Below are 26037 nucleotides of genomic sequence, written 5' to 3' on the forward strand. Positions count from 1 at the left end.
GTGCAATTGAAGCATTTTCAACTTGTTTGAATGCACATGCGTTCTTCATGTGTAATTTTATTATCTAAGAATCATACTTTGGTTGTTGAGCTAATTCCTTTGAAATTTAGGACTTTTTTGCTTAAAATCCCATGCCCAGAATCAGTTTATAATTCCTCCACTTTTTTAAAATAAGTAATGTTGATCCCCATTTCCTTTTTTTGGGGATTTGTTATTTAGGAGACATCGATGACTACAGTGCTGAAGTAGAAGAGATCCTTCCTCAGCATCTACAACCAACTTCGAGCTCAGGGCTTGGAACCTCCCCCAGCTCTTCCCCACGTTCCAGTCCCTGCCAGTCCCCCACGCTGTCAGATGGACCCACGCTCCCAGTGAGGCCCAGCCGAGCCCCAGCAAAAACTCCTGGACCTCCTGTTTCCACGCACGGTGTGTATTAATCACGGCTCTTCTAAAAAGACTTTGTTTTGATGGAATTTAGAGTAACTTTGTTCAAAGACTGCTCAAATGCCGTCAGCATTCCTTTTGTAGCATTTTTTTTCCAGAGCACTTAGCTCATGGATAAGGGTCAAAATTGAAACTTGGAATGTTTCAATTTTTAAGAATGTTGAGGATATCATGAAAAGCATAAAATTATTAAAACACATGAGACAAAAATCTTGGTTTAGCAAATCTTTTCATCATTGGTTTCTTCCTCTTTTTTTTTTTTTTTACCCTCTCTCAAAAACTTCTGGATCATTGTTTCCATGGCTGGAGACTGACAGGGATTAATTTTTGCATTGTTTTCTGTCACATCTTTCAGCTGAATTCCAGCCTGGTGCCCAGCAGAAAGAGCCTCCTCAGAGCCTGGAGCCGAAGCGTCCTCCACCCCCTCGTCCTGTTGCTCCTCCTCCCCGTCCTGCTCCACCCCAGAGGCCACCTCCACCCTCAGGTAGTGTGGGGACCTGTGCCAGGTGCTCAGGAATATTTTGATTCGAATCTGTGAGATGAACAATTTAAAGTTTGGGACTAAAATGTTTAGTTGGTACATTTAATAGCAGTGACAGCATGGGAAATGACAGCGTTCTTCAATACCATTTAAATATTATTAGTGAATTAAGTTTTTTATAAACTTACTTTCACAGTTTTAAAAATGTGGGCTTCCTACAGCAATGTTCGGTCAATATTTTCATTTTTTATAGCATCTTCATTTTTAAAATAAAATATAAATAATCTTATGCATTCATTGGTTTATATTTCTTTAATTTTGGCATCTGTATGTACGCATTTTATCATGTCCATGTTTTTAACGTAGACTTCATTTGGATCATCTGAAAAGGTGAACAATTGAGCACTACAAGAAACTGGATGTTCAGAAGCATATGGGCAACATAGTTCATAACAGCTGACCCTTGTAATTTTTAACTTTCTCATTCTTTCTCTTCCCTCCTACTGTACTGATATTTTTCATTATTGCTGCATTCATTTCTAAAATACTGTCAGGCGGTAGGAGTCCTGCACCTGCTAGAAAAGAATTTGGAGGTAATGATTTTAATTGTTTTCCAATATGACTGCGTAGCAAAACTGCTGTGGTGATCTGTTGTGACAATACTTAACGTGATGATTTCCAAAGGTATAAAAGTGGGTCATTCCCAATGTCATAGACATGAATAACTCTGGAATGTCAGTCTAATTTCTGTCTCAGGGTTTGTCCCCCTCTCTGAATTACATTGGACTTTTTAGTGAAATAATATTTGTCCAGAAGCTGATACCTTATAGTCAGAGATTAAAGCTGTCCCAGGTGTTTATTACTTGGCCCTGGTCAGAATAAACCCAGCTAACCTTTCTGTGGAAGCTGGAACTTGTCCGTAGTTGAAGAAAGGAGAGCTTTCTTCCTCACAGGCTATGTCAAGGAGCATTGTTAAATGGCTTGTGATTGTAGCTACTTGCAGTAATTATCCATTAATTAATTTGTTCAAATTGAAGCCACTGCTGGTCTAGTTGAGTTTCCCCAATTAACAGAGAGCTCCAAATCTTGGAGCCATATTCATCTCCATGCTGAACACTGATACATGGATAGTTTACTTTCTGCCCCAAATCTGGAATGTGTTCCTAAGCCCTTCCTTAGAGACATGAAATGTCCTCCATAGTTCCTGCAGTTAGTGTGTACTTCAGAAACACAAACTTAGGAAAGGAGTTTATCTTGTGACTTTGAAGGAGAGCTGCAGGTCTTTACAAAATAACAAAATCCTGACATAGTTCCCCCCCAATTCCTTGTCACAAGTTGAGCTGTCCTGCTTGGACTTACATCAGCTCATCAGTACGTGGGATAGGGGGAAAATTGCTCATGGCTCCAAAATATTTCTCTGAAATACCACTCAGTTGGTAGGAAAGACGTTTTTTTGAGAAAATTATTCAAAAGTTTTGAGCAATCTCAGAAAATAAATAAACTGGTTTACATAGTCTATAAATATCAACCAACTTACTCTGATGTCAGGCAAAAATGTATGTGGCTCTTAAATACTATGGAGGGGAGTAGGCTTTAATGCCAAAGGTATGATATTTCAAATGAGTTAAAATGCAGAAGTTTTAGGAAATAGTTTATACATCACACTGAACATAGGTGAGATGTAATTCATTGTACTTCAGTCCTGTACAGCTTTATGTGCACTGACACAATCCTGTTTGCCTGGTTTGTCTCAATTGTGCCAAGACTAATCTTCTTTTTTTATCCTCTTTCCCAACATAGCTTTCCATAAAGAGTTGTAACTTGCATAAAACTTGCTTTTTATGCAGTCATTTGAGATTGTAGTATGTTTGTTTTTCACATATTATTCTGACTGAAAGTTTTTCACCTTTTCTATCCTCTTCATTTTCCACTCATGGTGTACATGTGCAAGGCATAATACTCTGCTTTTCAAAGGTACCTGAGCTTAGCACAGGGCTAGAACCAGAATAAGTGTCCTAGTGGGTTACTCCACTTGGGGAAAGGGCACCTATTTCTCTTCCATAGAAGAAAGGCTCCTAAAACCCTGTAAAAATAAATATAAGTGGATAAAACATTGGTTATAGACTTCTGTGGCACATGCAAAGGGACACTGATTATTAGTATGTTGTGCATTTTAAGTGTTACTCCCCTCCTCACTTTGTGTTTTGACCTTTTTTTGCCAAGTGCTTCACTCCCTTCAATGCCCACAACATTTTTTCTAATAGCTCAGTGTGCTTTGAAGATGAGAGGAGGATTTGGACATCAAAATGTTTTAGAATTTGGTCATATTTGACATTTAAGGAAATGAGGCTCTGCACTCATTGCAAGGCTTAACAAAGGGCAGACTTTTCATATGGTAATACAAAAAATTGTCACTGAACTGTAAGCTCTTAGTTGTTCATAGTTAAAAATTAAAATGTCACACTCTTTACCCAAGACTTTTTTAATACGTTACAGATTAAATTCTTACAGAGCATTAAAAATTATAAAGGCTGCTAATTGTCAGTTGAAGTTAAAAAATAACATTTGTGGTTGTTTTTTTTTTTCTTTAATAGTACCAGTCAGATTTTTCGTGATTGTTGCAGTTATCATTGGTTTAAACTGTTAAAATGGGCTTAAGATTAAGAGAGTACACAGTATTTTCAGTAAATGCAATAATTTGGGTAAAGTGCATAACATTTTCACTGTGATTATCCTCCAAATAAGTAAAATTACCCTAGAGAATACAGTAATACAGTTGGCATTAAAAGAAATGCGTGTTGGGCTGTGAAAACACTTGCACTCAAGCAGCAAGTACTGATTGGTTTACTCTGCTATTTATAGTCCCTCACTAAACTTAGCCCTGCAAGAACCATTCCACATCTTTATTTTTCACCTGTAGCTTTGGGGTTCGTTTTGCAGAGCAGAGTTCCAGGTTGTTGGGGTGCATCAGGAGATGGCAGTCAGTTTGAAAAAGCTTTTTTTATTTAAAGATGGGGAAAGCACCTTTCTTCTTGCTGAAGAAGGAATGTTGAGTGATGGAGAAAACAAGAAGCCTTAATGCTACAACAGTAAATGCACTGTCCAAATGCAGGCAAGGGGCCTGGATTTCATATGTATGTATAAACACATATATATATGCACGTTTTACTTTATGAGAAGTCAGGGTTACATTATTTTCCATTAAATGTCGTCTTTGCAAAAAAATGCAGTGTTTGTCTGAAGGATGTCAGGGCATAAGTTACAGGCTGTGTCTGTGTAAATCCAACCCCTTTCCTTAAAATACTATTTAAAACAACTGTGTGATATCTTTTCTTGCAAAGTCCTATGTCAAACTGCAGTAGAGATTTCAAGCTCCAGACAGACAACAATCAGTTTAAAATGAGACCCACAAATGTGTTTCAGGTTCAGATGCACATTTTTCACAGTGCATAAGATGAAAATATTCCTGTACTGCCTGTTTTGATCCCAACTCCATTATTTTGCTTTATCACTGTTAAAGAGTATTATTAGTAAGTGAAATTTCAGGTATTTGCCCTTTATGCCCTTTCACTTCCATGTATTGAATATTTTTAAATTTAAGAAACCTTCTAAAATCCTGGTGCCCAGCAACCTTCCTCTGTATGGTGCACTGGCTTTAGTCATCATCCTGCATAAACCAAGACATGCTTAACAAAACCATGCTGAAAATGCCTATTCAAAGCGTGAGCTGAGCTGTGGGAAGGGAAAGTGCAGGAGATCTGTGGAATGAACAAACTCGTTCCCTGCTCTTGAAGAGAGAGGTTGCCTTGTGTCCGTGGCCATCTGAGATGAACATTCAGCTTTATGTCTCTCTGACTGCCAAGGGTTCAGAGGAGTGTCCTGTGCTCTGCTGGGCTCTTCTCCATCTACCTTGATATTCCTCCAGTGGCAAGGGGGCTTTCCCATTGTCCTTCCCACTTTCTCTTCTCCCCAGGGGTTTCTCTGGGCTGTGTGGGAAAAGGGCAGAACTACGACCTGCAAGCAGTGGGATGTTCTTGGGCAGTTTCCCCCCCCTGCCCCTTCACTGCTGCTTCTCTCACAGAGAAGTTCGTGGTCAGGAAATTTTGGGTGGAAATCTAATGGCAATTGGCAGAGCCTGGAGCTCACCCACAACAGATAACATATGCTGGGATGTCATGTCTTTGAACCAGATGTTCAGCCAAACCATAAATCTGACATCTCTGGAGACAATCACATTCCAGCCTCAACTGCAGCCTTCACTCTGCCCACTCGGAGTGACACCTCCACCCATATCTGATAGAATTCACAGATCACAGAGAGCTCTGAGCAGATCCCACACATTGGCACATGATGAGAAAGCAGGAGGCTGTGTCAGCACTAAGGCAGAATTTGGTTTTCAGGTAGGCTTCCTGAGCACTGGCTCCTTTCCTTCCTCTGGACTTGAGCCACTCCAGAGTTGCCAGATAGCAGTTACTCTTTCCTTCAGGATTTCTCCTTGCATACTGTCTCCATGCCATACAATTTTAGGGACTCTGTATATGCTTGATCACGTTGCAGAAATAAAACAGCTCAGCATGGTTATGCATGATTGAAATCCTGCTTTCTCTCACTCTGAACTGTAGCACCAGGTGATACAGCTCTCCCCCCTACCCAGCACTGCTTGGAGATAATGATACAGTTCTGTAGGACACATTATACAAAGTAGGAAACATTTCTTCCATCCAGTTGCTCGCTCAGATGGAGTGTGACAGAAACAGAATACTTAGTATTTTAAATGACAGGGAGCAGCCTTAATGTTGCAGAGTGTGTTTGTACCTGTTTACTCCCCAGTGTTTGAGTGCAGGCACATGCTCTGTTTTAGGAGAGGGTCAACACCGACATGTGAGATCATACTGAAGATACAAAAACTTGTGGAGAGTGAATATTTTGAAGCAGTGAAATTCTCTTCCAGCTGTAATATAGAATTAAAACAATGGATGTTACTAAACATGAGCATACTTGTTGAATTATAATTCACACCAGTCTGGTTCCCCATGCTGCTACAAACAGTTATCTCCTACAAGTGACTGTAATCCAGCTTAGGCCAGTGTTAAATTGTGTGCAGCTCTCTCGTGGCTGTGTTCTTTCTGGTTTTGCTTTTTCAATCTGCTGCTTTTCTTATGCAATGTACAGCTTCTCTTCTTTCTCTGAAAAGGTCTTGGAGCTCCTCCCAGTCCTGGGGTAGCTAGGAGAGAAGTAGAAGGTAACATAACAATTTTTGTATTCTAGAAACAGAATTCTTGTTTAGTACCTGAGTAATTCTATTGCCCTTGTGATAGTAAAGCTAGTTTCATGAACGTATTTATCACATGGAATCTTTCTTCTTTTATTTAACATAGTTTTCAGACAGCCACGTTGCTTCCTAGTTTTCAGTGATGGTGGGAGTTGTTATAGAAGGCATTTATGAAAAAGGAAGTGAAAACTTTGAGTGTCCTAATCAAGAATGCTTTCCAGGCTGACTCTCAGGGGAGGCTGATGCTGACTGGTCACTAGAGTGACTGCTATACCTGAAACTAAATCTGGAACTTTTGGGAGCCTGACTTTTCATAAAGAACTAAGCATGTTCATACATTTTGGGGAGAGAAACTTCCATTTAAACAATTTAGTCTGTAATTTAACATTTTGTCTCCTTCTAAAGAACACAGTGATGGCTGTGTGTGACATACAGTTAGGAGAAGCATTTCTCTTTCACATTGTAATTGGGAGTGTGTATGAATAGTGCTGGATGGGTCCTGTAGCCATGCCAGCACAGTCAGGGGGTTGGGTTTCTTCCTGTCCCCACAGGAATGTGTCCTTTGCAACAAATATAGGTATGGCAATACCAGTCCTAATAGAGTCTCAGTCAGGATGTCCTCCTGTATTCTACAATTAACTTTGGCCATATTGCTGGTTTATTTTTATAAATTGGCAAAATCACTCTTTGCATAGAATAGTCAAGGTTGGAAGGGACCTTTTGGTGACTGTCCACTCCATCCTCCTGCCCCAAGGAGGGTAAACTGGCACCAGGTTGCTCAGGGTGAGAGTTGTATCACTGAGAGCTGTGCCTGGAAAACCATTCCAGTGGTTCTGAGGTTATCTGACAACCAGAGGCTGATTTGACAAATTGTCTTGTGCACCAGAGTGTTCCTTCCACTGACACGGTGGTTTTGCCTTCGTGGGAAATAAGCCATGGAAACAAAAGCCAGAATCCCAAACCTCTTGGCCTGTTAAAAATTGTGCACTTGCCTAAGCTTGCACTTCCCAACTTGGATGTTGCATTATGCTGACAAGGTTGTCATCAGCATCACCACAGCGAGGCTGGTGGTCTAAGAGATTTATCCCATAAACACAGAGAGTAGGGCCAGGAACTGTGTTATATCATCTCTTTTTGTTTTAAAGACTGCTGTTAGAACATCTGCAGAATATACCACAAAACAAAACAGCTTCTAGCGTGATTGAGAAAATGGGGCACCTGTACCAGTGGGCATCTTTAGCTTGCAACGAACAGGAGGTGATTTGACTTAATGTGTAATTACAAGGGTCAAATTATTCCACGTGTGCCATGGGACAGGAGTGTGTTGTAGTGACAGCTGATGGATAGACAGTGTTATGTAACAACTTTTTAAAAATCACTGGTGTGTCTTTGCTCCCATTCTCATTAGTGGTAATGTAACATTGCCATCTAATACCCATTTGTGGTTTATCTAACACAGATAATCTAATTTTTTTTTCCATGCTTCAAAGCACAAAAAAGTCCTGGAACACAAAGAAAAGATAATTTAGGTAATACATTTACATGCTTTGTACTAATTATAATACAGAGAGAAGTTGATTTTGAAATATGTTCTAAGTCAGCAATCTCTTAATATCTGTTGCAGTTCGTAGTCACCCTCCACCTTCAGCGGGCATGACCAGACCGGTAGGTGTTCTGTCTTACAATAATTCTCCTTCTAAGTTTATGCTATTTGTTAGGTCAACATTTCAAATAACTTCAGAGTTACTCTTTGTGTTATATGTGCTTGCTGATTTGATATGATAAAATGTATTATCTTCTATGCTGAAATGTAAATCCTGACAGCAGTTAATTCCTTGCAGGCATTAATGAATTATCCAGGCAGTTGGTATATCATGATTATTTGATGTGTTATGAAATTTTTTACCTTGTTTTAAAAATCAATTTTGATAAAAGTCTTCATGTAGAAAGGAAATATTCAACTAGTACAACCAATATTAGTTCTGTGTTTCACTCCTTTATTTATGGAACTGAACTGAAGGAAGGGAAATAAGGATTTGTGGGTGCTCAAATGCTTCACCTCTAGCCAGAACTCAAGAGATGGAAAACATGTACCTTATTTTTATTAACAGCAGCATATAGGAGCCTTTGTGTTTGGTTTATCATTAAGGAATTATAAGAAATGGGATTGTTTGCTGATAATTCTGTAAACTTTGCAGCATATTCCAGTATTGCAGCTACTGCAAACTACTGTTGAAACTCTTCACTGAAGTAATATTTTGTTGATTCATTTTTCTCAAAGACATTGATTCATGATCTTGGCTCTTTTTTGTTGTTTTCCCAGAAATGTAAAACAGATTCTTCTAAAATTTGGATAAAGAAAAATACACAGAAAATAAGAAAATCTGGTGTACAAAAGAGACTTCACCAGTGTCTTGGAACTGACATAAGTGCAAGAATTTTTGTTCATATTATCCAGAGAGAAAAAAAATCCCCAAACAAACAAACAAAACCCCTAAACCCCAACAAAACAAATAAATGTAATAGAAGATCTGAAAAAAACATGATGCTTACCTCTTATTCCAGTGCCTTGTATCCAGCTTTCAATGTGGTGTTTGTCATTCACTCATTTCAGCTGTAATCTGGAATAAGTTCCTATTTCTCTCCAACCATCAGATGAGGCATATTGTGTATTTTATCTATACTGTTTGTTGAGGAACAAAGTAGCTGCTGTTGTTGGTTGTGTTGCTTACAACAATTCTCAGACTTATGTAAATTATCTTATTGGTACTAGCAAAATAATAACTGCTTCTAGTATTGATGCACAGGTAAGTATTTATATAACACTGAAAACGGTTGTAAAAATTCTTTGCTTTGAATTGAACCCTCATCATGTTTTGAATATATAACATTGAATATAAAACATGAGTTCAGCAGCTGTTATCAAATCATTTATTTTTCACAAAGCCCTGATTATCCCAAATCATTTAACAGTACATGACTACAGATCCAAAGTAGAGCTAAAATACTTTCTTTTTACCCCCTCATCATGTCAGACTGTTCCTCCTCGAGCTGGAGTTATCAGTGCCCCACAAAGCCATGTCCGTTCCTCGGGGGCAAGACCAGTACCCGAAACTCAGACCAAACCAGCTGAACCACCACGGGGTGAGTTGCCTTTATAAGTGAAATATAAGTGTCACAATTCAGTCCAGAGATACAGTCTCTGGTTTGAATGCTTTGTTTTCCAGTAGATGTCTCCACTTGTCACTAGAAATTAAGATTTTTGAATGTAGTAACACGTAGCAGTTTCTGTTTATCTTCCACAAGTACTGTAAACCCTCACCAGATAATAATCTCAAGATCACCTGAGATCTTGACCCACAGATTTCCTGGTATCAGGAGAAGCTATGATCAGATTGCAGCGTTTTGGTCTGAGCACGCTGATGTGTCCCTCCATGTTGATCACTGGACATTCTCTGCACTGGTAGTTCTGTAATTGTAAGATCTGGAATAGAATTTATGTTTGACTCTTAAAACCGCTTCCTAAATTCACAGTTTACAAAACCCCTTTATTAATATTAAAATACACGTTTTATAACAATGACTTCCAAAATACTTTTTCAATACTGCTGAAGTACATTTAGGAATGACGTGGTTTCTGGTTCTCTGTTTTGTGTATAATCACAGAATGGTTGAGATGGGAAGGAACCTTTAAGATCCAATTCCACCCCCTTGCCATGGGCAGGGACACCTTCCATTAGAACAGGTTCCTCCGAGCCCTATCCAGCCTGGCCTTGGACACTTCCAGTGATGGGGTAGCCACAGCTTCTCTGGACAACCTGTGCCAGGGCCTCACCACCCTCACAGGGAAGAATTTCCTCTCGATATCCAATCTAAACTTGTTCTTCCAGTTTAAACTATAATAATAATTGGTAATGGAGATCTGCTGAGCTTTGGCTGATTTCCAATCTTGTTGCCCTGAACACCTGCTCTTCTTAGAGCCCCTTCCTCTGCAGTTCTCTCTGTTGCTTCCACAGCCATGTGTCCTCATCATGCCATCCTTAGGACTTCTGTTACAAATCTTTATGATGAAAATCACTCCAAATGTACTTTTAGGCTCACCGTTGCTTCCTGAACCATTGAAGCCTCAGGCTGCTGGCCCTGCTCAGCCCAGCACCCCCGTGCTAAGGATGCAGGAGCCCCTGATTCCTGTGGCATCACATCCATCTCAGGCAAGTGCCCCACAAAGCCTGGAACCCCCACAGCCACCTCCTCGTAGCCGATCCTCTCACAGTTTGCCTTCTGAACCTGCTCCATCCCAGCAGCAAGTAAGTAAAAACACTTTGGAAATGCAGGGTTTTTTTCGTTGTGTAAATTAACACGGTCTTGTTATGAATGCTGCAGACTTGTGAGGAACTCCTAAAGCAAGCACACAAACCAAAATAAAGTTCAAAAGAGTGGATTCGGAGGTCGTCAGGTTCTAGTAGGGTAATAAATGCTTATGTATTGTCCGTGAATAACATCTTAAATACTAAACTTTCAACTTGGGATTTCTTATGACAGTCTGACAACTTAAGGAGAGCTCATTCTTAAAATTATGTTGTCATTTTGCACGTTTATGTGGAAAAACAATCTAAGAAATGTAATTTTATAATGGCACTTGCATGACACGTAACTAGCAAGTAAGATTAGTAAGTAGCTAACAGGTTTTGAATAAAGTCATTGCATGATGAGGTGCTTTATGTTGATGATAATTCACTGGAGAAAGACAATACTGATTAATACTTAACAGAAACAGATTCTTCCCCATTCCCCAGTGTCAGTTAAAATATAGAAACGTATCAAAGTAATGTGAAAATTTCATCCAGTGACATTAACATTCTGCTCTGTGGGACCATTTAGAATGTTATTACAAAAAAAACCACCAACCTTTTCTAGGGAAAGCTGTAGTTTCTTCCTACTGCTTAAAAATGCAGAATCAGGTTTTCAGTGCTGCTCAGATTTTTGCTTAGGCCCACACCTGAAGACCTCTTTTGCTACGTGGGTTAGTAATGCCTATTTTGTACCATAGCGAAGCAGCTAAATTCAGTCCTCGGTGAGTTTATTTTGCATTCAAATTAAAAATATTTAAATGTTTTTCCTTTCTTTCTGCTGAACCTCTCTCTCTGCCTGTTAACTGGTTTTCATTTTGGAACCTTAGGCAAAAAAAATACAGAATTTTCTGAGGAAAGTTTTTTTAACAAAATACGAAGTCTTTTGAGAGGTAGTGGATTCCAAGCCCATCCTTCTGTGCAAATCTTGATTGTGCTGTTGAAGAACCTAAATCTCTCCTTATAAAAATAATTGCTTGTATACAGTGTGAATATTCAGGATTCTATAGATTACCAAGCAGTATATTAAAAGGGAGAGTTAGTTATTTTAAATAGATATTATTTATTGTAAAGTAAGATTTTAGTTTTCAATAGAATGAGAAGCCTTATGGTTTTTCAGCTTGAAAAACTGTTACTATAGGTGAGTGGTTGTACCAACAGAGTTCCCAGAATGAGAGTTATGGGGCTTTTCATGTTAATGGATGGTTAGAATTAGACCATCAATGCTCAGATTCTTATAATCCGTCCCCAAAAAGTAGCTCAGTCAACTGCAAAGTGAGTGTTTGTGTGGAAATAACTTAGAATGGGATTGAGTTAGTCTTTTGTTTCTTAATGGTCAAGCTTACAGTAGAATACAACAGAAATTCAGAATTTAGTCTACTGTATAAGAAATACTTGTTCGTATTTATAGCTCAAAAAATGGCTTTGTGAAAATCTTTGAAAGTATTTTTAACATGAGGTTGCTTTGTTACTTGGATTTTCTTCCTAACTTTCTTTCCTTTGATGTCTGTTTCTCTTTCACAAGCAGGAGCAACCATCAGGGTAACAGGTATCTGACTATTTACCAATCTTGTACGTGGTCTCCATCTACTCAAGCAGAAAAGATGTATGAATCTTGTTTTCATACATCTGGAGTCCCATCCATGTTAAAAACCACCTGTCCACATTCATGGATTGACTGTCATACCATAGTTTGCTTTTCCCTTTCATAATGCATTTAAAAGTGAGACTGCATTTATTAGTGCCAGAGCAGATATTTTGCTTCCTCATCTTTTATGAAACATTTAGACCTTCACCTATGTTGCTTAATCACTGCTGAATCTCCTGGTTTCAGTCTGTTTGGGGGGAGAAAAGATCAGTGTTGGCATGAAATGTCCTCTTAAGTGCAAATTTTTTTCCAAAATAACCCCCATATTTCACATTTTTCAAAGAACAGAGGACTTACTACTACCCAAAGTAAAATAAATGGTTTGTTACAATTTTAATAGCATTTTGATCCAGAATTGTTCAGAGCAAAATTTTACTTACAATAAAGAGCAATTGGGATTCCTAGTTTCCTTGGGGTCTTATGCTTCTAATGACTAGAGGACTTAAGCAGCTGGTACCAATTTGCATTTGATTTCTATTCTTTCTGCAGTTCAGTTTTTCACATTTTCCCCTCAGTTACTCAGTGCTTTTGGTTTAATATTATTCTGCAGAACACTGACTGTGTATACACCCCATTCAAGCTACAACTGAAATTTTAAAAAATAAATTGTTATGCTGCATACACTGGGGAAAATTTGCAATATTATTATTATTATTATTATTCCCTAGTGTCTCTGAAGCCTGTAGACTAATTTTGTGGAGCTGTTTAGGTAGTGGATGTGTGGAGACACACTTCAAACTATGCACAATAAATGCAGTGAACCCAAGATGGATAAAGATGGAGGTTAGGCTGTAGTAAATACTGTGTTTTAGCTCACACCCTAGTTCAACACAACCTTAGTTAACAGAATTTTCAAGCTAAATACCCAAACTCTTTGGGTGTATTAAGGTGATGTGTTAAAATGACAAACTTTTTTGTGAAATTTTAATTCTCAGGAGCTGTTTTAACTTAATTCATTTAAAAAGGGGAAGCTCTAAACCCTGTTCTGTCAGTATGCTGACTGAAAAAGTAGATACTCCACCTTTTGGGACAGTTCTTACAAGGTAAAAAAGTTGCACTGTTGTTTGAAGAAATGTATAAAAACAGGAATATGTTTGTTTTTAAAAGCTGAGAAGTTCTGTGGAGAAAACTCCGTCTTCTCCATTCAAGGATAACTTGCCATTTTAAAATATGTCCCTTCCCATGCCAGGAAGCACTGGAATGCCTACGGGTGCCTGTGTCTGCATGGAAATGTCTGACATGCACATACTAATGACACTAATGATTCCTTCCATCGTGATGCTTAAATACTGCTTGTAACATCAGTGTGACAAACAACGTAACCTAGAGCTCCGTATTCTGTAGCTGTGCTGGGTTGTCACTTGTTTAGAATACAGTAGCATTTCCCAAAGGTTTTCTCATCCAAGGTTCACCTGGACTTGGTGCCTTTCGCTGGGATTCTGATCTGTAGGAAGTAGATTCCAGTTGTGTTGACCACCAAGGGGGTAACATGGTGTTCAACAGAGAAGGGGTTCAGGGTGGTTGTTTCCATTCCAGTTACAGCTGAATTGTGTTGAAGTTTCAGCTGGAACAGTGAGAAAGGGGGAGGTATCAGGAGTAACCTGGGGATTACTGAGCACGTTGTTTCCATTACAGCTGAAACCCAACTGGACCTACAGCTCCAACCCCGACCCCCAGCTCAGCAGTGACCCTTTTGAAGACCTGTCATTCCAGCTGCTCGTGTCCCAGATGCAGACATGTGTCCGAACATCACCCGCTCCACCCTTAAACCAGGAGCTGACACCTTTGCCTTCAGCAGCACAAAGAAACGCCGATAATTTGAATACTATAAACTGCATGCCAGCAATGCCTCCTGCTCCATCCTTCCACTCATCGCAGGAACATAAGCGCACCTCTCCAAATCCGTTCGTTACTGGGCTGAACTGCGCAAATCCGTTCACCGAAAGGACTCCTAATGCTGGGAACCCATTTAGGGTGGAAACGCAAGGGTCCGGAATAACCTCGCAGGTACGGGAAGGACCTGCAGTTTCCCGTCCTTTCCCTTCCCTGCCCCGCCCCAGCTGTAACACAGCCAAACCTCTATTTTCTGTGGATGCAGCTGAAAACACGTTTTGCTCGCCAAGTAAATCTCTCAAGGCAGAAAACGTGCAGCCCAAGGGGTGGGTGACATTTGATGAGGACGAGAACTTCAATCTGAAGCTAAAGCCATCTACAAGTGTCCTGGATTTTCAGAGACTCGGCTCCAGGAAGTCAGCTGGATCTCCAGGTTTGCTGGGCACTGAACAAAAGACTTTCCTTGGTTCAGACTTTAACTTTGGTGATGACTGGAATAAAAGCTCTACTGATTGCTTCTGTACAATGCCAGCAAGGAGACCCCCTGCACCCCCTATCCCATCCAGAGCAACCAGCAACAGGTCCCCTGCAGATCCCTTCGCTTCCTCGGCACCCCAGGTGTCACCAACTCATGATTTTACAGAAAGATAGTTGTTCAAAGATACAACAGGTTGTATTTGTTGCTACATTTATCCAGTAGAATAATTGGGTATTTGAGATTATTCTGTGTGCAATAATTAAATGTTAAATGCACTGAAACTTAACTCTACTCATAAACAGCCACTATTGCTTGTGTACAAATTTTGAATGTGTATATATGGTAGAGCACAAAAAAATTGTCTGAAATTTATTAAAAACCTGACGTAATAGTATTTGAATAGACAGAAAAAGAGAAGAAGGATGAGCTACTGATCTCATTAAAATCTACCAATCCTGGACATAGATTTTGCTTAGGGAGCTCTCTCATTTCTGGCCCCCCTTGTGGAATTCCACAAAAAGAGGCTCCCTGCTGGTAGCCTCCCCCCTCCCTTTTGACTGTTTTGTTAATTGTATTTATAAGTATTTACCAAAGAGCTGCCAAAGTTTATTGAGATTTGAATGTTGAAAAGTATTGTTTAGAAGTTGTTTTAATTTATAACAGAGGCTATGGATATTTGTAAGGCTTATATTTGAATTTGAGGCACAATGAAAGTAGTTTTACTTTCAAAATACAAACAAAACTTTGCATATTAATATATTCAACTAATTTTCTGTGTCAGTACATTTCAGCTATTAAATCCTATTGTGACATACACTCACTAGCACTAATTCAGAATAATTGTTCCATATCACCTATTTATTCATTACTATTTTAACTACATTTTTTTTCCAGAAATTAGAAACAGCGTATAGAAAAAGTTTTCCCTCAACCTCTGGGAAAAGATTCCCCTTGGGTTTTGAGATACAAAGCAGTCTTTACCAGTTGCAGACAATACAGTCTGCCAGCCAGGGAGCGAAACAACACACTAACATTGTATTTACAGTAGCAAAATACTCCAGGGCAGTGTGCTTTTTAAATTCTCCAGTGCTGTCGAACACGATCTATAAAATAACGCGTTGTTCCTTTGGGCAGTCCCTGGTTAACCACGAGCTGCAGCTGTGTAGAGCAGTGATAGTGAGTTTTATATGGCGCTTTTTTTCTGTTCAGATCCCTCAACTTGTACATTTGGAACAGCAGTTGGTACCGTTTGTGCTTCGGTGTGTGAGTTCCCTTGTTTTATGCTGTTGCTATAAACATCTGTGTGATCGGTGTTTTGGTATATTCCTACATTAGCAAGCAAATTTCGGGGGGAAACTTTTTGCTAGCGGGAGTCACGTGATGATAAATATGTTGTCGAATATCTAACTGCAGTGATTAAAAACTACTGTCTGAACTGTACCTGGTGTTAGGCACCTCTGCACTTCACAGGGATCTGGGGCTGGAGCGGCGCCTGCAGGGAGCACTGGGAATGCTTCGGAATTCCAGTGTGTGTGTGTGTGTATATACATACATACACGTACACATATATGTATTTCTGTGTCTAAGCTCTGGTAACGCCGTGACGTGTGCGAATGGATGGGAGCGATGACCAGCAGCAGAAGCTCTGAAAACACACAGGACTGGAGTGTGACGTGACCCGCTCCCCACGGACGTTCCCGCCCCTCCTCCGGGTGTGCTCGTTCTCTCTCCGTGCCCGGGGGCGGCCCCGGAGCACCCGGCCGGGGCGCGGGCCCTTTAAGGGGCGCCTCGGTGTCTTCCCGGAAGCGGAACCGGAAGAGCCGCCGCTGAGGCAGCTCGGGAGGCTCCCGGTGGATCCCGAGAGTCCCGGTGGACCCCGAGGGTCCCGGTGGATCCCGAGGGTGCCGCTGGCAGCGGGGGCGGCCCCAGGAGCGGCCCCGCCGTGCCCTCGGCTCGTCCCGCGGCGCTGGGCGCGGCCGTCGCCCCGCGCTGGCTCCTCTTTGCCGGTATCCAGGGACGCGGCCCCGTTGCTGAGGCCCGGCCATGGTGCGGCTGCACGTGAAGCGCGGCGGCGAGAGCCAGTTCCTGCTGGAGGCGCCGGGCAGCTCCCGCCTGGCCGAGCTGGCGCCCCTCGCCGCCCGCATCCACAACGGGCGGCTGAAGGTGCAGCGCCTGTGCTCAGGTACCGCCCGGGAGCCGCGCCCTCAGCGGGGCGGGGGTCGCCCACCGCAACCGCGTGGGAATTCCGGGCTTGGGGATTTTAGAGCGGGCACTGCACAGGGCTGGGAACGCACCCTGTAATGTCTGCTTAAATCAGGGCCTGGAAGGGACTTAAACATCCAGTTCCACCCTCTGCCACGGACAGGGACACCTCCCACTAGACCAGGTTGCTCCAAACCCCGTCCAACCTGGCCTGAACACTTCCAGGGATGGCACAGCCACAGCTTCTCTGGGCAACCTGTGCCAGATCCTCACCACTCTCACAAGGAAAAATTTCTTCCTAATCTCTCATAATATCTAAATCTACTCCCCTTCAATTGAAAGCTATTCCTCCTTGTCCTGTCACTCCATGTCCAAAGTCCCCATTTTGGCACTGGAAAGGGCTCCTTTGTGTCCCTTTACACGTGAATGAGATTGTTTCCTACCAGGTGCTTGGTGCAAGGCATCCCCTGCTGATGTGGCTGATGTGTCCGAATTGGTGCTGGGTTCAGTTTTGAGGCAATTTTAAAAAACATTTCCTGCCCTGCTATGGGGCTGCCAAAGCTGAGATTCCCCCTCAGGTGAGCCTGACCTTGGGGGTGCAGCCCACCCTCACCTGCTGTGCTCCAACCACTGCGTTTGTGGGCTGTCTGAGGCCTTACCGAGTCTGCTCTGAAATTGAAAAAAAAAACCAGAAACAACAGCTAAAGCTGACTAGGGAAATGCCCAAAAGAAAAGGGTTATGGCCAACAGGCACCATCAAGGTTGAATCCCTGCACAGGCATTTGTTATATTGTTTTATATGTATGTGAAATGTATGAATTTTGACATAACTGCAGCATCTGTATCTGTCTATGTGTCTTTATATCCCTTAATATTTATTCCTTGGACTTAGCTGTTTGAACTGAAGGCTAGGGTTAAGGTTTGCCTGCACACACGTCATGTGAAAGGCTTTTGCAAATGGTCTTTAATAACAAAGACTTCTAATCTTGTTCTCTGAACGCTCTAAAGAGATGGAGGAGCTGGCAGAGCATGGCATTTCCTTGCCTTACAACATGCAAGGACTGACAGATGAGCAGATTGGAGAGCTGAAGTTGAAGGATGAGTGGGCAGAGAAGTGTGTCCCGAGCGGTGGGAGCGTCTTCAGGAAGGATGAACTGGGACGGAGAAACGGGCACGGTAAGTCAGATGTAAAGAGTTGTTTCTTTCCCAGCAGACACAGGCCATCTACAACAGACTCCTAACTCTGGACCTGAATAGCCAAAGTATCAGTTACATACACAGGAGTTTTGTCTTGGGTTAGGGCCTGGGGTAAAAACCTAAAGAGCAGCATCTCTTCAGCACACAAACAATCACCAGGGTCAAGTTTGACTGTCCATTGTAATTTACTCTCCCCATTTGTAAATGTACACTTGAGAACTGGTTTTCTCCAGAGACTCCAAGGTACATCAACAAGTTGTTTTTCTAATATTTTTCCTTTTTTCCCATTGGCTGGGACTCAGACTCACTGAACTCTCACTTTGTTAGTGATACAACAGCTTTATAATGTTGAAAAAGTTAGAATATTGAACCGTGTGTATATGTGGGCCAAACCAAATGCCATCAAGCACTTAAGTGGGAAATAAACTGGGAATGAGTATGCTTTAACTGGATTTTTGTATTTGAGGACAGGTTTTTATAGCAAGTAGATAAGTGTGATGTGATGTGAAATGAACAGTGTATTTGCAAAACTGCCTTTGCTGTTAGATTGAGATTTTAATTAGAAGAAAAGTCAGACCACTGTGAGCTGTTGTCCCCTGTAAAAGCACATCTGCCAGTACAGTCCCCAGTAGTCCAGCAGGGAAAGAGCCTTGTTTTATGTTGTGGAGGGTATGGGATTATGGTTGTTGCTTTCTCCTCAGTTCCTTTGTCCCAAGTGAAGTTCCAAGTCACAGAATTATGAAATCACAGAATGGTTTGGATTGGAAGGGACCTTAAAACTCATCCAGTTTCACCCTCTGCGGTGGGCAGGGACACCTTCCACTAGACCAGGTTGCTCCAAGCCCTGCCTAAACCTGGCATGGAACATTTGGGAATTGGGCAATTACCAGTCACATGTGTTTGGGGAAAAGTAAGTTTGGCTGTCCCATGAGAAAAACTGTTGTGTCTTGTAAGTTAGTAATGAACAATCCAACTCGTAAATAGGCTGCAGTTTAGGAGTGTCTCTCCTGCTTTGTGATTCAACACGGTTTCATTTGCTCACAGTGGATTCTGGACAGGTTGTGTGTTTGGTTTCTTTACATTAAGTGTAGACCATGTGTCTCTTGTTTTTAGCTCCAAATGAAAAAATGCAGCAGGTTATAAAGAAGACAATAGAGGAAGCCAAGGCATTAATCTCTAAGGTAAATTTCCTCAAGTGGTGTGTGGGGCTTTCCTAATAAGTGCTTTGGAGTTGGGCAGCTTAAATAAAACCAGACCTCTTTCAGTGCAAGGGCTGCCAGTTCTTGAGAAATACCGTGTAGTGATGTGAATAGTCTAATAAAAACTGACATCTCTGTTAATTATTTCCTTCGTGGCTTTTGGCAAGCTGGTTCAACAGGTTAAGGAATCAGATCCTAAATTCCAAGTGAATGCTGGCAGCCGAACCCACGTGGAATGATTAAATGGCACTCAGTGTTACCCAACAATTTGCTATTGATGTGTTCTTTGGGTGAATACTTGTCGTGCTTTCTGGTGAAAAATTAACTGGGTTCTGTGCTCTTCCTGGAGTCAACACAGCCTTTTGTGTTTTATGTATACTTAATTGAAAAATGTGTTCTAATCTCTTAGATTATCACAGAATGGGTTGGGTTGGAAGGGACATTAAAGCTCATGCAGTTCCAACCCCTCTGCCATGGGCAGGGACACTTTCCACTAGACCAGGTTGCTCCAAGCCCCATCCAGCCTGGCCCAGGGATGGGGCAGGGATTGGGCCTTGGTTTGACAAGCACTTGGACTCATGCTCTGTCACAGTGAGTGTGTTCAAAGACAAGTGTGAGGCCCTCGTGGGATGGTGCTTTCGGGTATTCACCTTCACTTTGCCAAGTCTGTAGATGTTCCGTGTTGTGTGTCAGCACTTGTAGGACTTTGAAATACAAATTAAGTAATATTTATTATAAAATTTCTTTGTTGAATGAATTAAAAATAGTTTGTGAAGTGCATCACTTTATAATGATGAAAAGGAAAAAAATGTGCATTTTAAGTTTTACAGGCTAGTTAACGAAATCAAGAGTGTCCACAAGGAGGCAACATTCTCGTACCTTATTATTTAAAATACTGAAACGGTTAAATCCATAGGGAAAAGCTTTATTTCTTCTCTTCCAGATGTGTTATCGCCCTTTTCCCTTGTGGTAGGGTTTGGAAGGACCTCAAGTGTTTGATCACACAGGTCTCTCCAGGAGCTATGCAATAGGACAAGAGGGCATGATATTAAACTGTGACACAGGAGGTTTAGGCTGGATATTAGGAAGAAATTTTTTACAGAAATTAATCAGACATTGGAATGGGCTGCCCAGGGAGGTGGTGGATTCTCCATCCCCAGAGATTTTTAAGATGAGAATGGATGTGGCACTGAGTGCCATGGTCTGGTAACCACAGTGGTGTTGGATCAAGGGTTGGACTTCATGACCTCGGAGGTCTTTTCCAACCTGTTTGATTCTACGATTGATTCTATGAATATGCCAAACTTTAAGCTTCTGCTCACGTGTACTCTATTTTTTCTTTCAAGTCTTAGGCCCCTTCTCTATCCCTCACTTGAATTCTGCTGGTTTGAATCACAGTCATGAGTCACAAGTGCTTGGAAACCAAAGCCTCTCTGTCTGACTTCTGTGGCCATACATGTCCTGGATTGAGTCCTGCATCCCCCAGGCAGTTGGTGTTAAGTGCCTCCTGCACAGTTTAGTGGAGATCTCCTATTTTTGTTTCCTCCCCCACCCCACGTAAGCAGGCTAAACAGAGGGGCTGAAGGGGAGTGATGTGCTCCAAAGTCAGTATTCCAATGAGGAAATTTGCACTTCTGGTATCTTCATGCAGCCCATTAGCTCCGCTCAGATTATCCCACCTCTGAAACTTTGAACTGGCTACAAAGCAAAGTCTTCTGCAGGTTTGCTTAAATTGCCAATGATCCCTGTCTGTATTTCAGAAACAAGTTCAGGCCAACGTGTGTATTAACATGGAGATGGTGAAAGATGCGTTGGAGCAGCTCCGAGGGGCTGTGATGATTGTGTATCCAATGGGATTGCCTCCACACGATCCAATTAGGATGGAGTTTGAAGATAAAGAAGACTTGTCAGGAACTCACGTACGCAGTAACGTATTCCCATTCTGGATAGTCCCTGGGCTAAACATGTGCTGTGCTGTTCTCTGTCTTAGCAATGAAGGTTGTTTTCACTTGCATGACGGATTTTGTTTAAGATTTTAGTCTATAGTTTATGTAAAAACACACAAATGGCTTAACTAGAAATAAAATTATTGGAGCTTATTTGAAATGTTGCATACAACACTCAGGTAAGTCTGGGTCTCGTTTTAAATAGCTGGTCACCTCCATTGTGGAGAGCTGATTGCCCAAAGTGTTCACGTGAGATCAAGACTGAATGGAATATGAATGAATGAATGAATGCCACAGATGAGCCTGAGGAGAAAGATGTAGCAGAAGTAGATTTGGGGAAAAAAGCAAGAAGCAAATAGAGCAAGAAACAACATCCCTAACACTTCACCTTGTTTGAATGTCACAGGCTGGACTAGAAGTTATAAAAGAATCAGAAGCACAGTTATGGTGGGCAGGAAAGGAGCTGCAAGAAACAAAGTTGCTGTCTGACTATGTAGGAAAAAATGAGAAAACAACCATCATTGTCAAGATCCAAAAAGTGAGTATTGCTAGGAGATGTCTGTATAAGTTCTTCACCTTTGGCCATCTGTTCTCTGTGGAAGAGAATTGTGCATAGGTCTCTAAAATGGATTATATTAGTCCGGGCTTGAGTGTCTTAAAATGGCACATCTCTTTTAAGGTTTGAATTCATTATATTCTGAATTTTTCTTTAATAATTCCTTTGCCTGTCAGTTACATCCTGTAACTGCTGTTATTACTTGCCCCATAGCACTTTTGTGAAGCACAACAAAGAGGTATTTAAAAATAGATGGAATACAAATTGAAAAGTTTTATAGCAAATCTTGTCACCTACCGGTGTCTGCAGTGCATCCCTTGGAGATAAGTCAGGTGATTTATGTGTCTGTCACTTAGAAGGCCAGAATTTCTTTCTCTTTCCTCTCAGGGTGATTGAAAAATGGTGTGGCAGCTTAACAGCCCCTGAAGTGTAGGCTCCTAGGGAAGTTGCCTGTTTAATTAGCTGATGGACCTCGTCAGAGGATGCAGAGTAGTGCAAGGGTTTCTCTCTTCTTAAACTACCTCAGACCCTTTCTGTTCTAGAGATCATCAACCTTCTCCATGGAAGCTGCTCTGCTTGCTGTTGCTGACAGTAGCTGTCACCAGCTGTTTTCTTCTCTATGCATCAATTCTTCCAAGAGGACAGTTACCTGGAAAATAAATTTTCTTTAATTTGTAGTATTTTGTAACTCCCATCTTCCCTGCTTTACTAATTATTGTGCCATTCTGAGTCTGTATTAGCAGGGGAGCTAAAGATAGATGGGCCTATCCTGAGATACCTAGAATGACTTTAAAACAGATTTATTATGTTTTTTACAGTGGCAGTTTAAGTAAAATAGACTCAATCCTGTTTGCATCTTCCACTGACGTCCACAGAGTTGACAGCATGATTCAGATGCTGAGGTGAAAAATTAACCACTTGAAATCACTTGAAAAAACAACCCTCACTTCCCTGTGAGGTTGGGGAGGCCCTGGCACAGGTTGCCCAGAGAAGATGTGGCTCTGCCATCCCTGGAAGTGTCCAAGGCCACGTTGGACGGGGCTTGGAGCAACCTGGTCTAGTCAGAGGTGTCCCTGCCCATGGCAGGGGGTGGAATTAAATGATCTTCAAGGTCCCTTCCAACCCAGACCATTCTGTGATTCTATGAATGCAGCAGCATTTGTTCTTCTGTCCTGAGGGACCTTATTAAATTTGAGAAATCCTGTTGTCTGAACGAAGGTTTTTGCTATCTTTGTGCAGCTTTTTGCCATCTTTTGAAGGTTGTGCTGCCTCTGTAGCTTCTACTTTGTATCACAAATGCCACCAGCAGTAACATTTACCGTTTCTCTTCCAGAAAGGACAAGGAGCTCCGGGGCGTGAGCCTGTGATTAGTCATGAAGAGCAAAAAGAGATGATGCTGTATTACTACAGAAAGCAGGAGGAGCTGAAGGTGAGTGTCTCTTTGGTGCTTCGGAGCTGTCAGAGCCTGGGCTGTGTCCCTCACTACTTTCCTCTCCATTCATAGAAACTGGAGGAGGATGACAACGACTCGTTTCTAAATGCTGAGTGGGCAGACAACCAAGCTTTGAAAAGGCAATTTCATGGTGTAAAAGACATCAAATGGGGTCCAAGATGAAGCCCTGCAAACCCCTTCTTAAGCTGTTTGTTGTTTGCAGCAAGGATTGTGTGCGGTAGGTTCTTCTGTCAGAAGCTGAAATTGTCACTTCTGTAGCCTTGGGTGTTCAATAAAAGTTGACATTTCCCTATTACTCCAGCAGCATTTGTCTCTGCAAAGAATTGAACCGATTCTCTTGAAGTTTTGTATTTTATTAGAAACTTCTAATTTGAGTAGTGAAATGTTAATCCATTTCCTAGATAACAGATCTAGTAAATATGCACTGGAATGTTTGGTGTTGTTTGGAGTGGTCTTTATACTTCCTTCTTATTCTTGCATTACTATTAGATGGTGTGCCCCGTAATAGGTAATTTATTTTACAAAAAATTTGTTCTCCCAGTCTAATGCAGGGAAAGTTAATGATTTTTATGTGCTCATTCAAATTTCAACATAGCTAATTCCAAACTATAATTTTTTAATTGAGTTAACCTCTTAACAATTATTTAAAGGAAGTATTTTTGTATAACCACAAATAACACAAAAATCCTTGTGGAATGCATAATTTTCATCCATTTGGTTTAGTTTTCATTGCTGGTATATAAAGGTTGACAAAAATCTGTATACAAAAGCAAGCATCATTTGCAAGTAGATTAGTTAAATAAAACCAAGTTTAATATGACAAGATGTCTAAGATAAAAGTAAAAAATCGTCATTTTCTGTATTACTGTGGTCAAAGAGACACAGATCAAGTTAAAACTCTCAAGTGTTGGCTAAACTTACAGCTGGAAGATTGGATGCAGAAAAGATAATTAATGCCATAATAATTAATAATGAACTATTAATGGTGGGTTTACTTCAATCACTGATTTTTTTTTAAATTTTTTTTTTTTTACTCTTAGGAAAGTTTGGTGTCTGGTAGTTTTTGTTGAACCTCAACTTTCCAATAACAATGTTTTACAAAAAAAAAATCTGCATGTGCGTTTTTTCTGAGTTGCAAAACTTGCCCTATACAGCTCTGGGAATTTTTAACCATTCCCATCGCTGAAAGCTTTTTTTCCTGATGTGCTCCTTTGTCCTCATCAAAGGGTGAAGAAAATCTGGAAACACCTAATTCTTAATGTCATTGGCATTGCAACCCCCAGTGGTACGGTGGATGTTCGTGATCCATAACTGGGATGGGGAACACTCCGGGAAATCACCAGAAAATCACAGTTCGTGATTTGTTTTAAAGGTTGTTGATCACCTGGTCCAGCTGGTGGTCAGTCCTGCCAAGGGTGAGGCCCAGGTTGCTGGAAGTGTTGCTGTGGCTTTTAAGACTTGTACAGATTCAAACTCTCTCCATGGTGGTTCCATGGGGATTTGTGTCAATGCTGTCTGTTCAAAACAGGTTCTGCCTTGAGTAATTCTCTTGTTTGGACAACTGTATAGAAGTGCTTCAAAAAATAACCCAAATGACTTTGTAGATTGATGACTTAGGGTTGTTACACATTTGTTTTTCTCTTTCCCAGCATCTTCCTAAAATATTTACATCCTTTTGGCTGCCAGAAAAAAAATGTAATGCTCTTTATGAGCTTTTAAAGCAGGTTGTGAGGCAGCCTGGCACATTTTGTGTTGAGGGGGAGTTAAAGGGAGTTACAACTCTGCTTGTGACAACAATTGCCCTCACCAAAATCTCATCTCTGTTTAAGGGGCTGGCTGAGGACGTGGTTTTTGTCCTGCCAACCTGGGAGGGAGATTCCCAGAAGATGGACTGCCCACATGCTCCCCAAGGTGGAGATCTGCACCAATGCCGGGGCTTGCAACATGACCTTACCCTGTGGTGCTTGTTTATTGGAATTTTTTGCACCCCAGAACAATTCCTTAGCAGGATTACTTCTTTGTCTACTACTCCTCATTTGGAAGTATCTTTTTTTAAAGTTACTTGTTCATAACTATCTTGAGCTTTGTGGTCTCAGCAGGGAGCTTCCCAGGTGTTTTGAATCAGTTATAGTGAATGCTTGAAAATATCCCACTGAATCCCTCTCACCAGTAGAGCTTTCATCTTCAAGTAGCATTGTTTGAGGAGTTTGTTCTGGGGGGCCCACAGCCCTCTAAGTAACTGATGTCATTGCTGGCTTTTGGCCATTGCATTTATTGTCCTTGATACCAGGAAAGTATTCCATGGCAGAGGAGGCAGAGTGAAATAGTGGAAGGAGTCAAGAAGTCTGGTTATCCATCCAAGACTTGTTGAGAGTTACTCTTTCAGGAAAAAAGAGACTTTAAAAATTACCATTGGACAGAGGATGCTGAGAGGAGGGATGTTTGAACAGGACCCTTGATTATGGAGCTTATAATGTTCTCATCTCCTTTCTAAAAGTGAGGGCAAAGCAGACACAGGAAATATTTAACACAGAAGAAAATTCATTTTATCCTGCACACCTTTGCTGTTCTCTGCTGTAATTGGTGCTGTTTTCTTCTTTAGCTGAGAAAACTTTCCATAAGATCTTCTGAGTTTTTACCACAGCATTTGTGGATCTGCTGGATTCATTTATTATGGCTGAAATTAAATGAACTCAGTGGAAAAAGATTAAAGACTACAGGAACCCAGGAAAGCCTATAGATATTTTAACTAGTTAGGGATTTTGAGATGATGAGATAGGAACACCACATGTAGGTTTGCATATTTTAGTTTAAACCGTTTATTTCTGGAAGTTTGAGAGTAGCTGTGCCCTCCCAGAGGGAAAACCCATTCTCTGTCAAAGGACATGCACAGCAGATTGTTGCTAAATTGTTTGTTATGTGGCCATATCGCCATCCTACTGAATGAAAGTGGTTTCCAGATGTGGTTTCACTCCTTTT

General features: G+C 41.2%; 2 protein-coding genes across 18 annotated transcripts in view; both read left to right on the forward strand.

The window, feature by feature from the left end:
* SYNJ1 (synaptojanin 1) overlaps positions 1-15945 on the forward strand; it is a 48634-nt gene extending 32689 nt beyond the window's left edge. For 3 of the 16 annotated variants that reach the window (XM_027902994.1, XM_027902999.1, XM_027902997.1), the window contains 10 exons: positions 220-426; positions 800-928; positions 1480-1518; positions 6120-6167; positions 7688-7726; positions 7822-7862; positions 9233-9341; positions 10293-10504; positions 12072-12095; positions 13830-13940. In XM_027902994.1, the coding sequence (XP_027758795.1) occupies positions 220-426; positions 800-928; positions 1480-1518; positions 6120-6167; positions 7688-7726; positions 7822-7862; positions 9233-9341; positions 10293-10504; positions 12072-12092 (845 nt within the window). In that variant the 3' untranslated portion in view covers positions 12093-12095; positions 13830-13940. Of the gene's footprint in view, positions 1-219; positions 427-799; positions 929-1479; positions 1519-6119; positions 6168-7687; positions 7727-7821; positions 7863-9232; positions 9342-10292; positions 10505-12071; positions 12096-13829 lie in introns of all 16 variants that reach the window. The other 13 variants (XM_027902983.1, XM_027902985.1, XM_027902984.1 and 10 more) reach the window with 10 other exon arrangements.
* A 365-nt stretch (positions 15946-16310) lies between these two features.
* Positions 16311-23492, forward strand: LOC114067489 (cilia- and flagella-associated protein 298-like). 2 transcript variants are annotated; one of them, XM_027902963.1, is made up of 7 exons: positions 16311-16687; positions 17716-17883; positions 19018-19085; positions 20864-21022; positions 21456-21587; positions 22939-23034; positions 23110-23492. In XM_027902963.1, the coding sequence occupies exons 1-7, from the start codon at positions 16549-16551 to the stop codon at positions 23218-23220; spliced, it is 873 nt and encodes a 290-aa protein (XP_027758764.1). In that variant the 5' UTR covers positions 16311-16548; the 3' UTR covers positions 23221-23492. The 2 variants fall into 2 exon arrangements, with proteins under 2 accessions (XP_027758764.1, XP_027758765.1); XM_027902964.1 differs by lacking the exons at positions 20864-21022; positions 21456-21587 and having other exon boundaries at positions 23110-23488.
* The last annotated feature ends 2545 nt before the right edge of the window (positions 23493-26037 follow it).

Source organism: Empidonax traillii, unplaced genomic scaffold (genome assembly GCF_003031625.1).
Source record: "Empidonax traillii isolate 1590-97213 ecotype Southwest subspecies unplaced genomic scaffold, ASM303162v1 scaffold924:size238212, whole genome shotgun sequence".
Classification (NCBI taxonomy): Eukaryota; Metazoa; Chordata; class Aves; order Passeriformes; family Tyrannidae; genus Empidonax; species Empidonax traillii.

Excerpts from the sequence above, each read along its gene's own strand:
- LOC114067489 (XM_027902963.1), top strand. The coding sequence starts at position 16,549 with ATGGTGCGGCTGCACGTGAAGCGCGGCGGCGAGAGCCAGTTCCTGCTG. Across the intron at positions 21,023-21,455 it reads AAGACTTGTCAGGAACTCAC|GCTGGACTAGAAGTTATAAA; the intron begins GTACGCAGTAAC and ends TGAATGTCACAG. Across the intron at positions 21,588-22,938 it reads TCATTGTCAAGATCCAAAAA|AAAGGACAAGGAGCTCCGGG; the intron begins GTGAGTATTGCT and ends TTTCTCTTCCAG.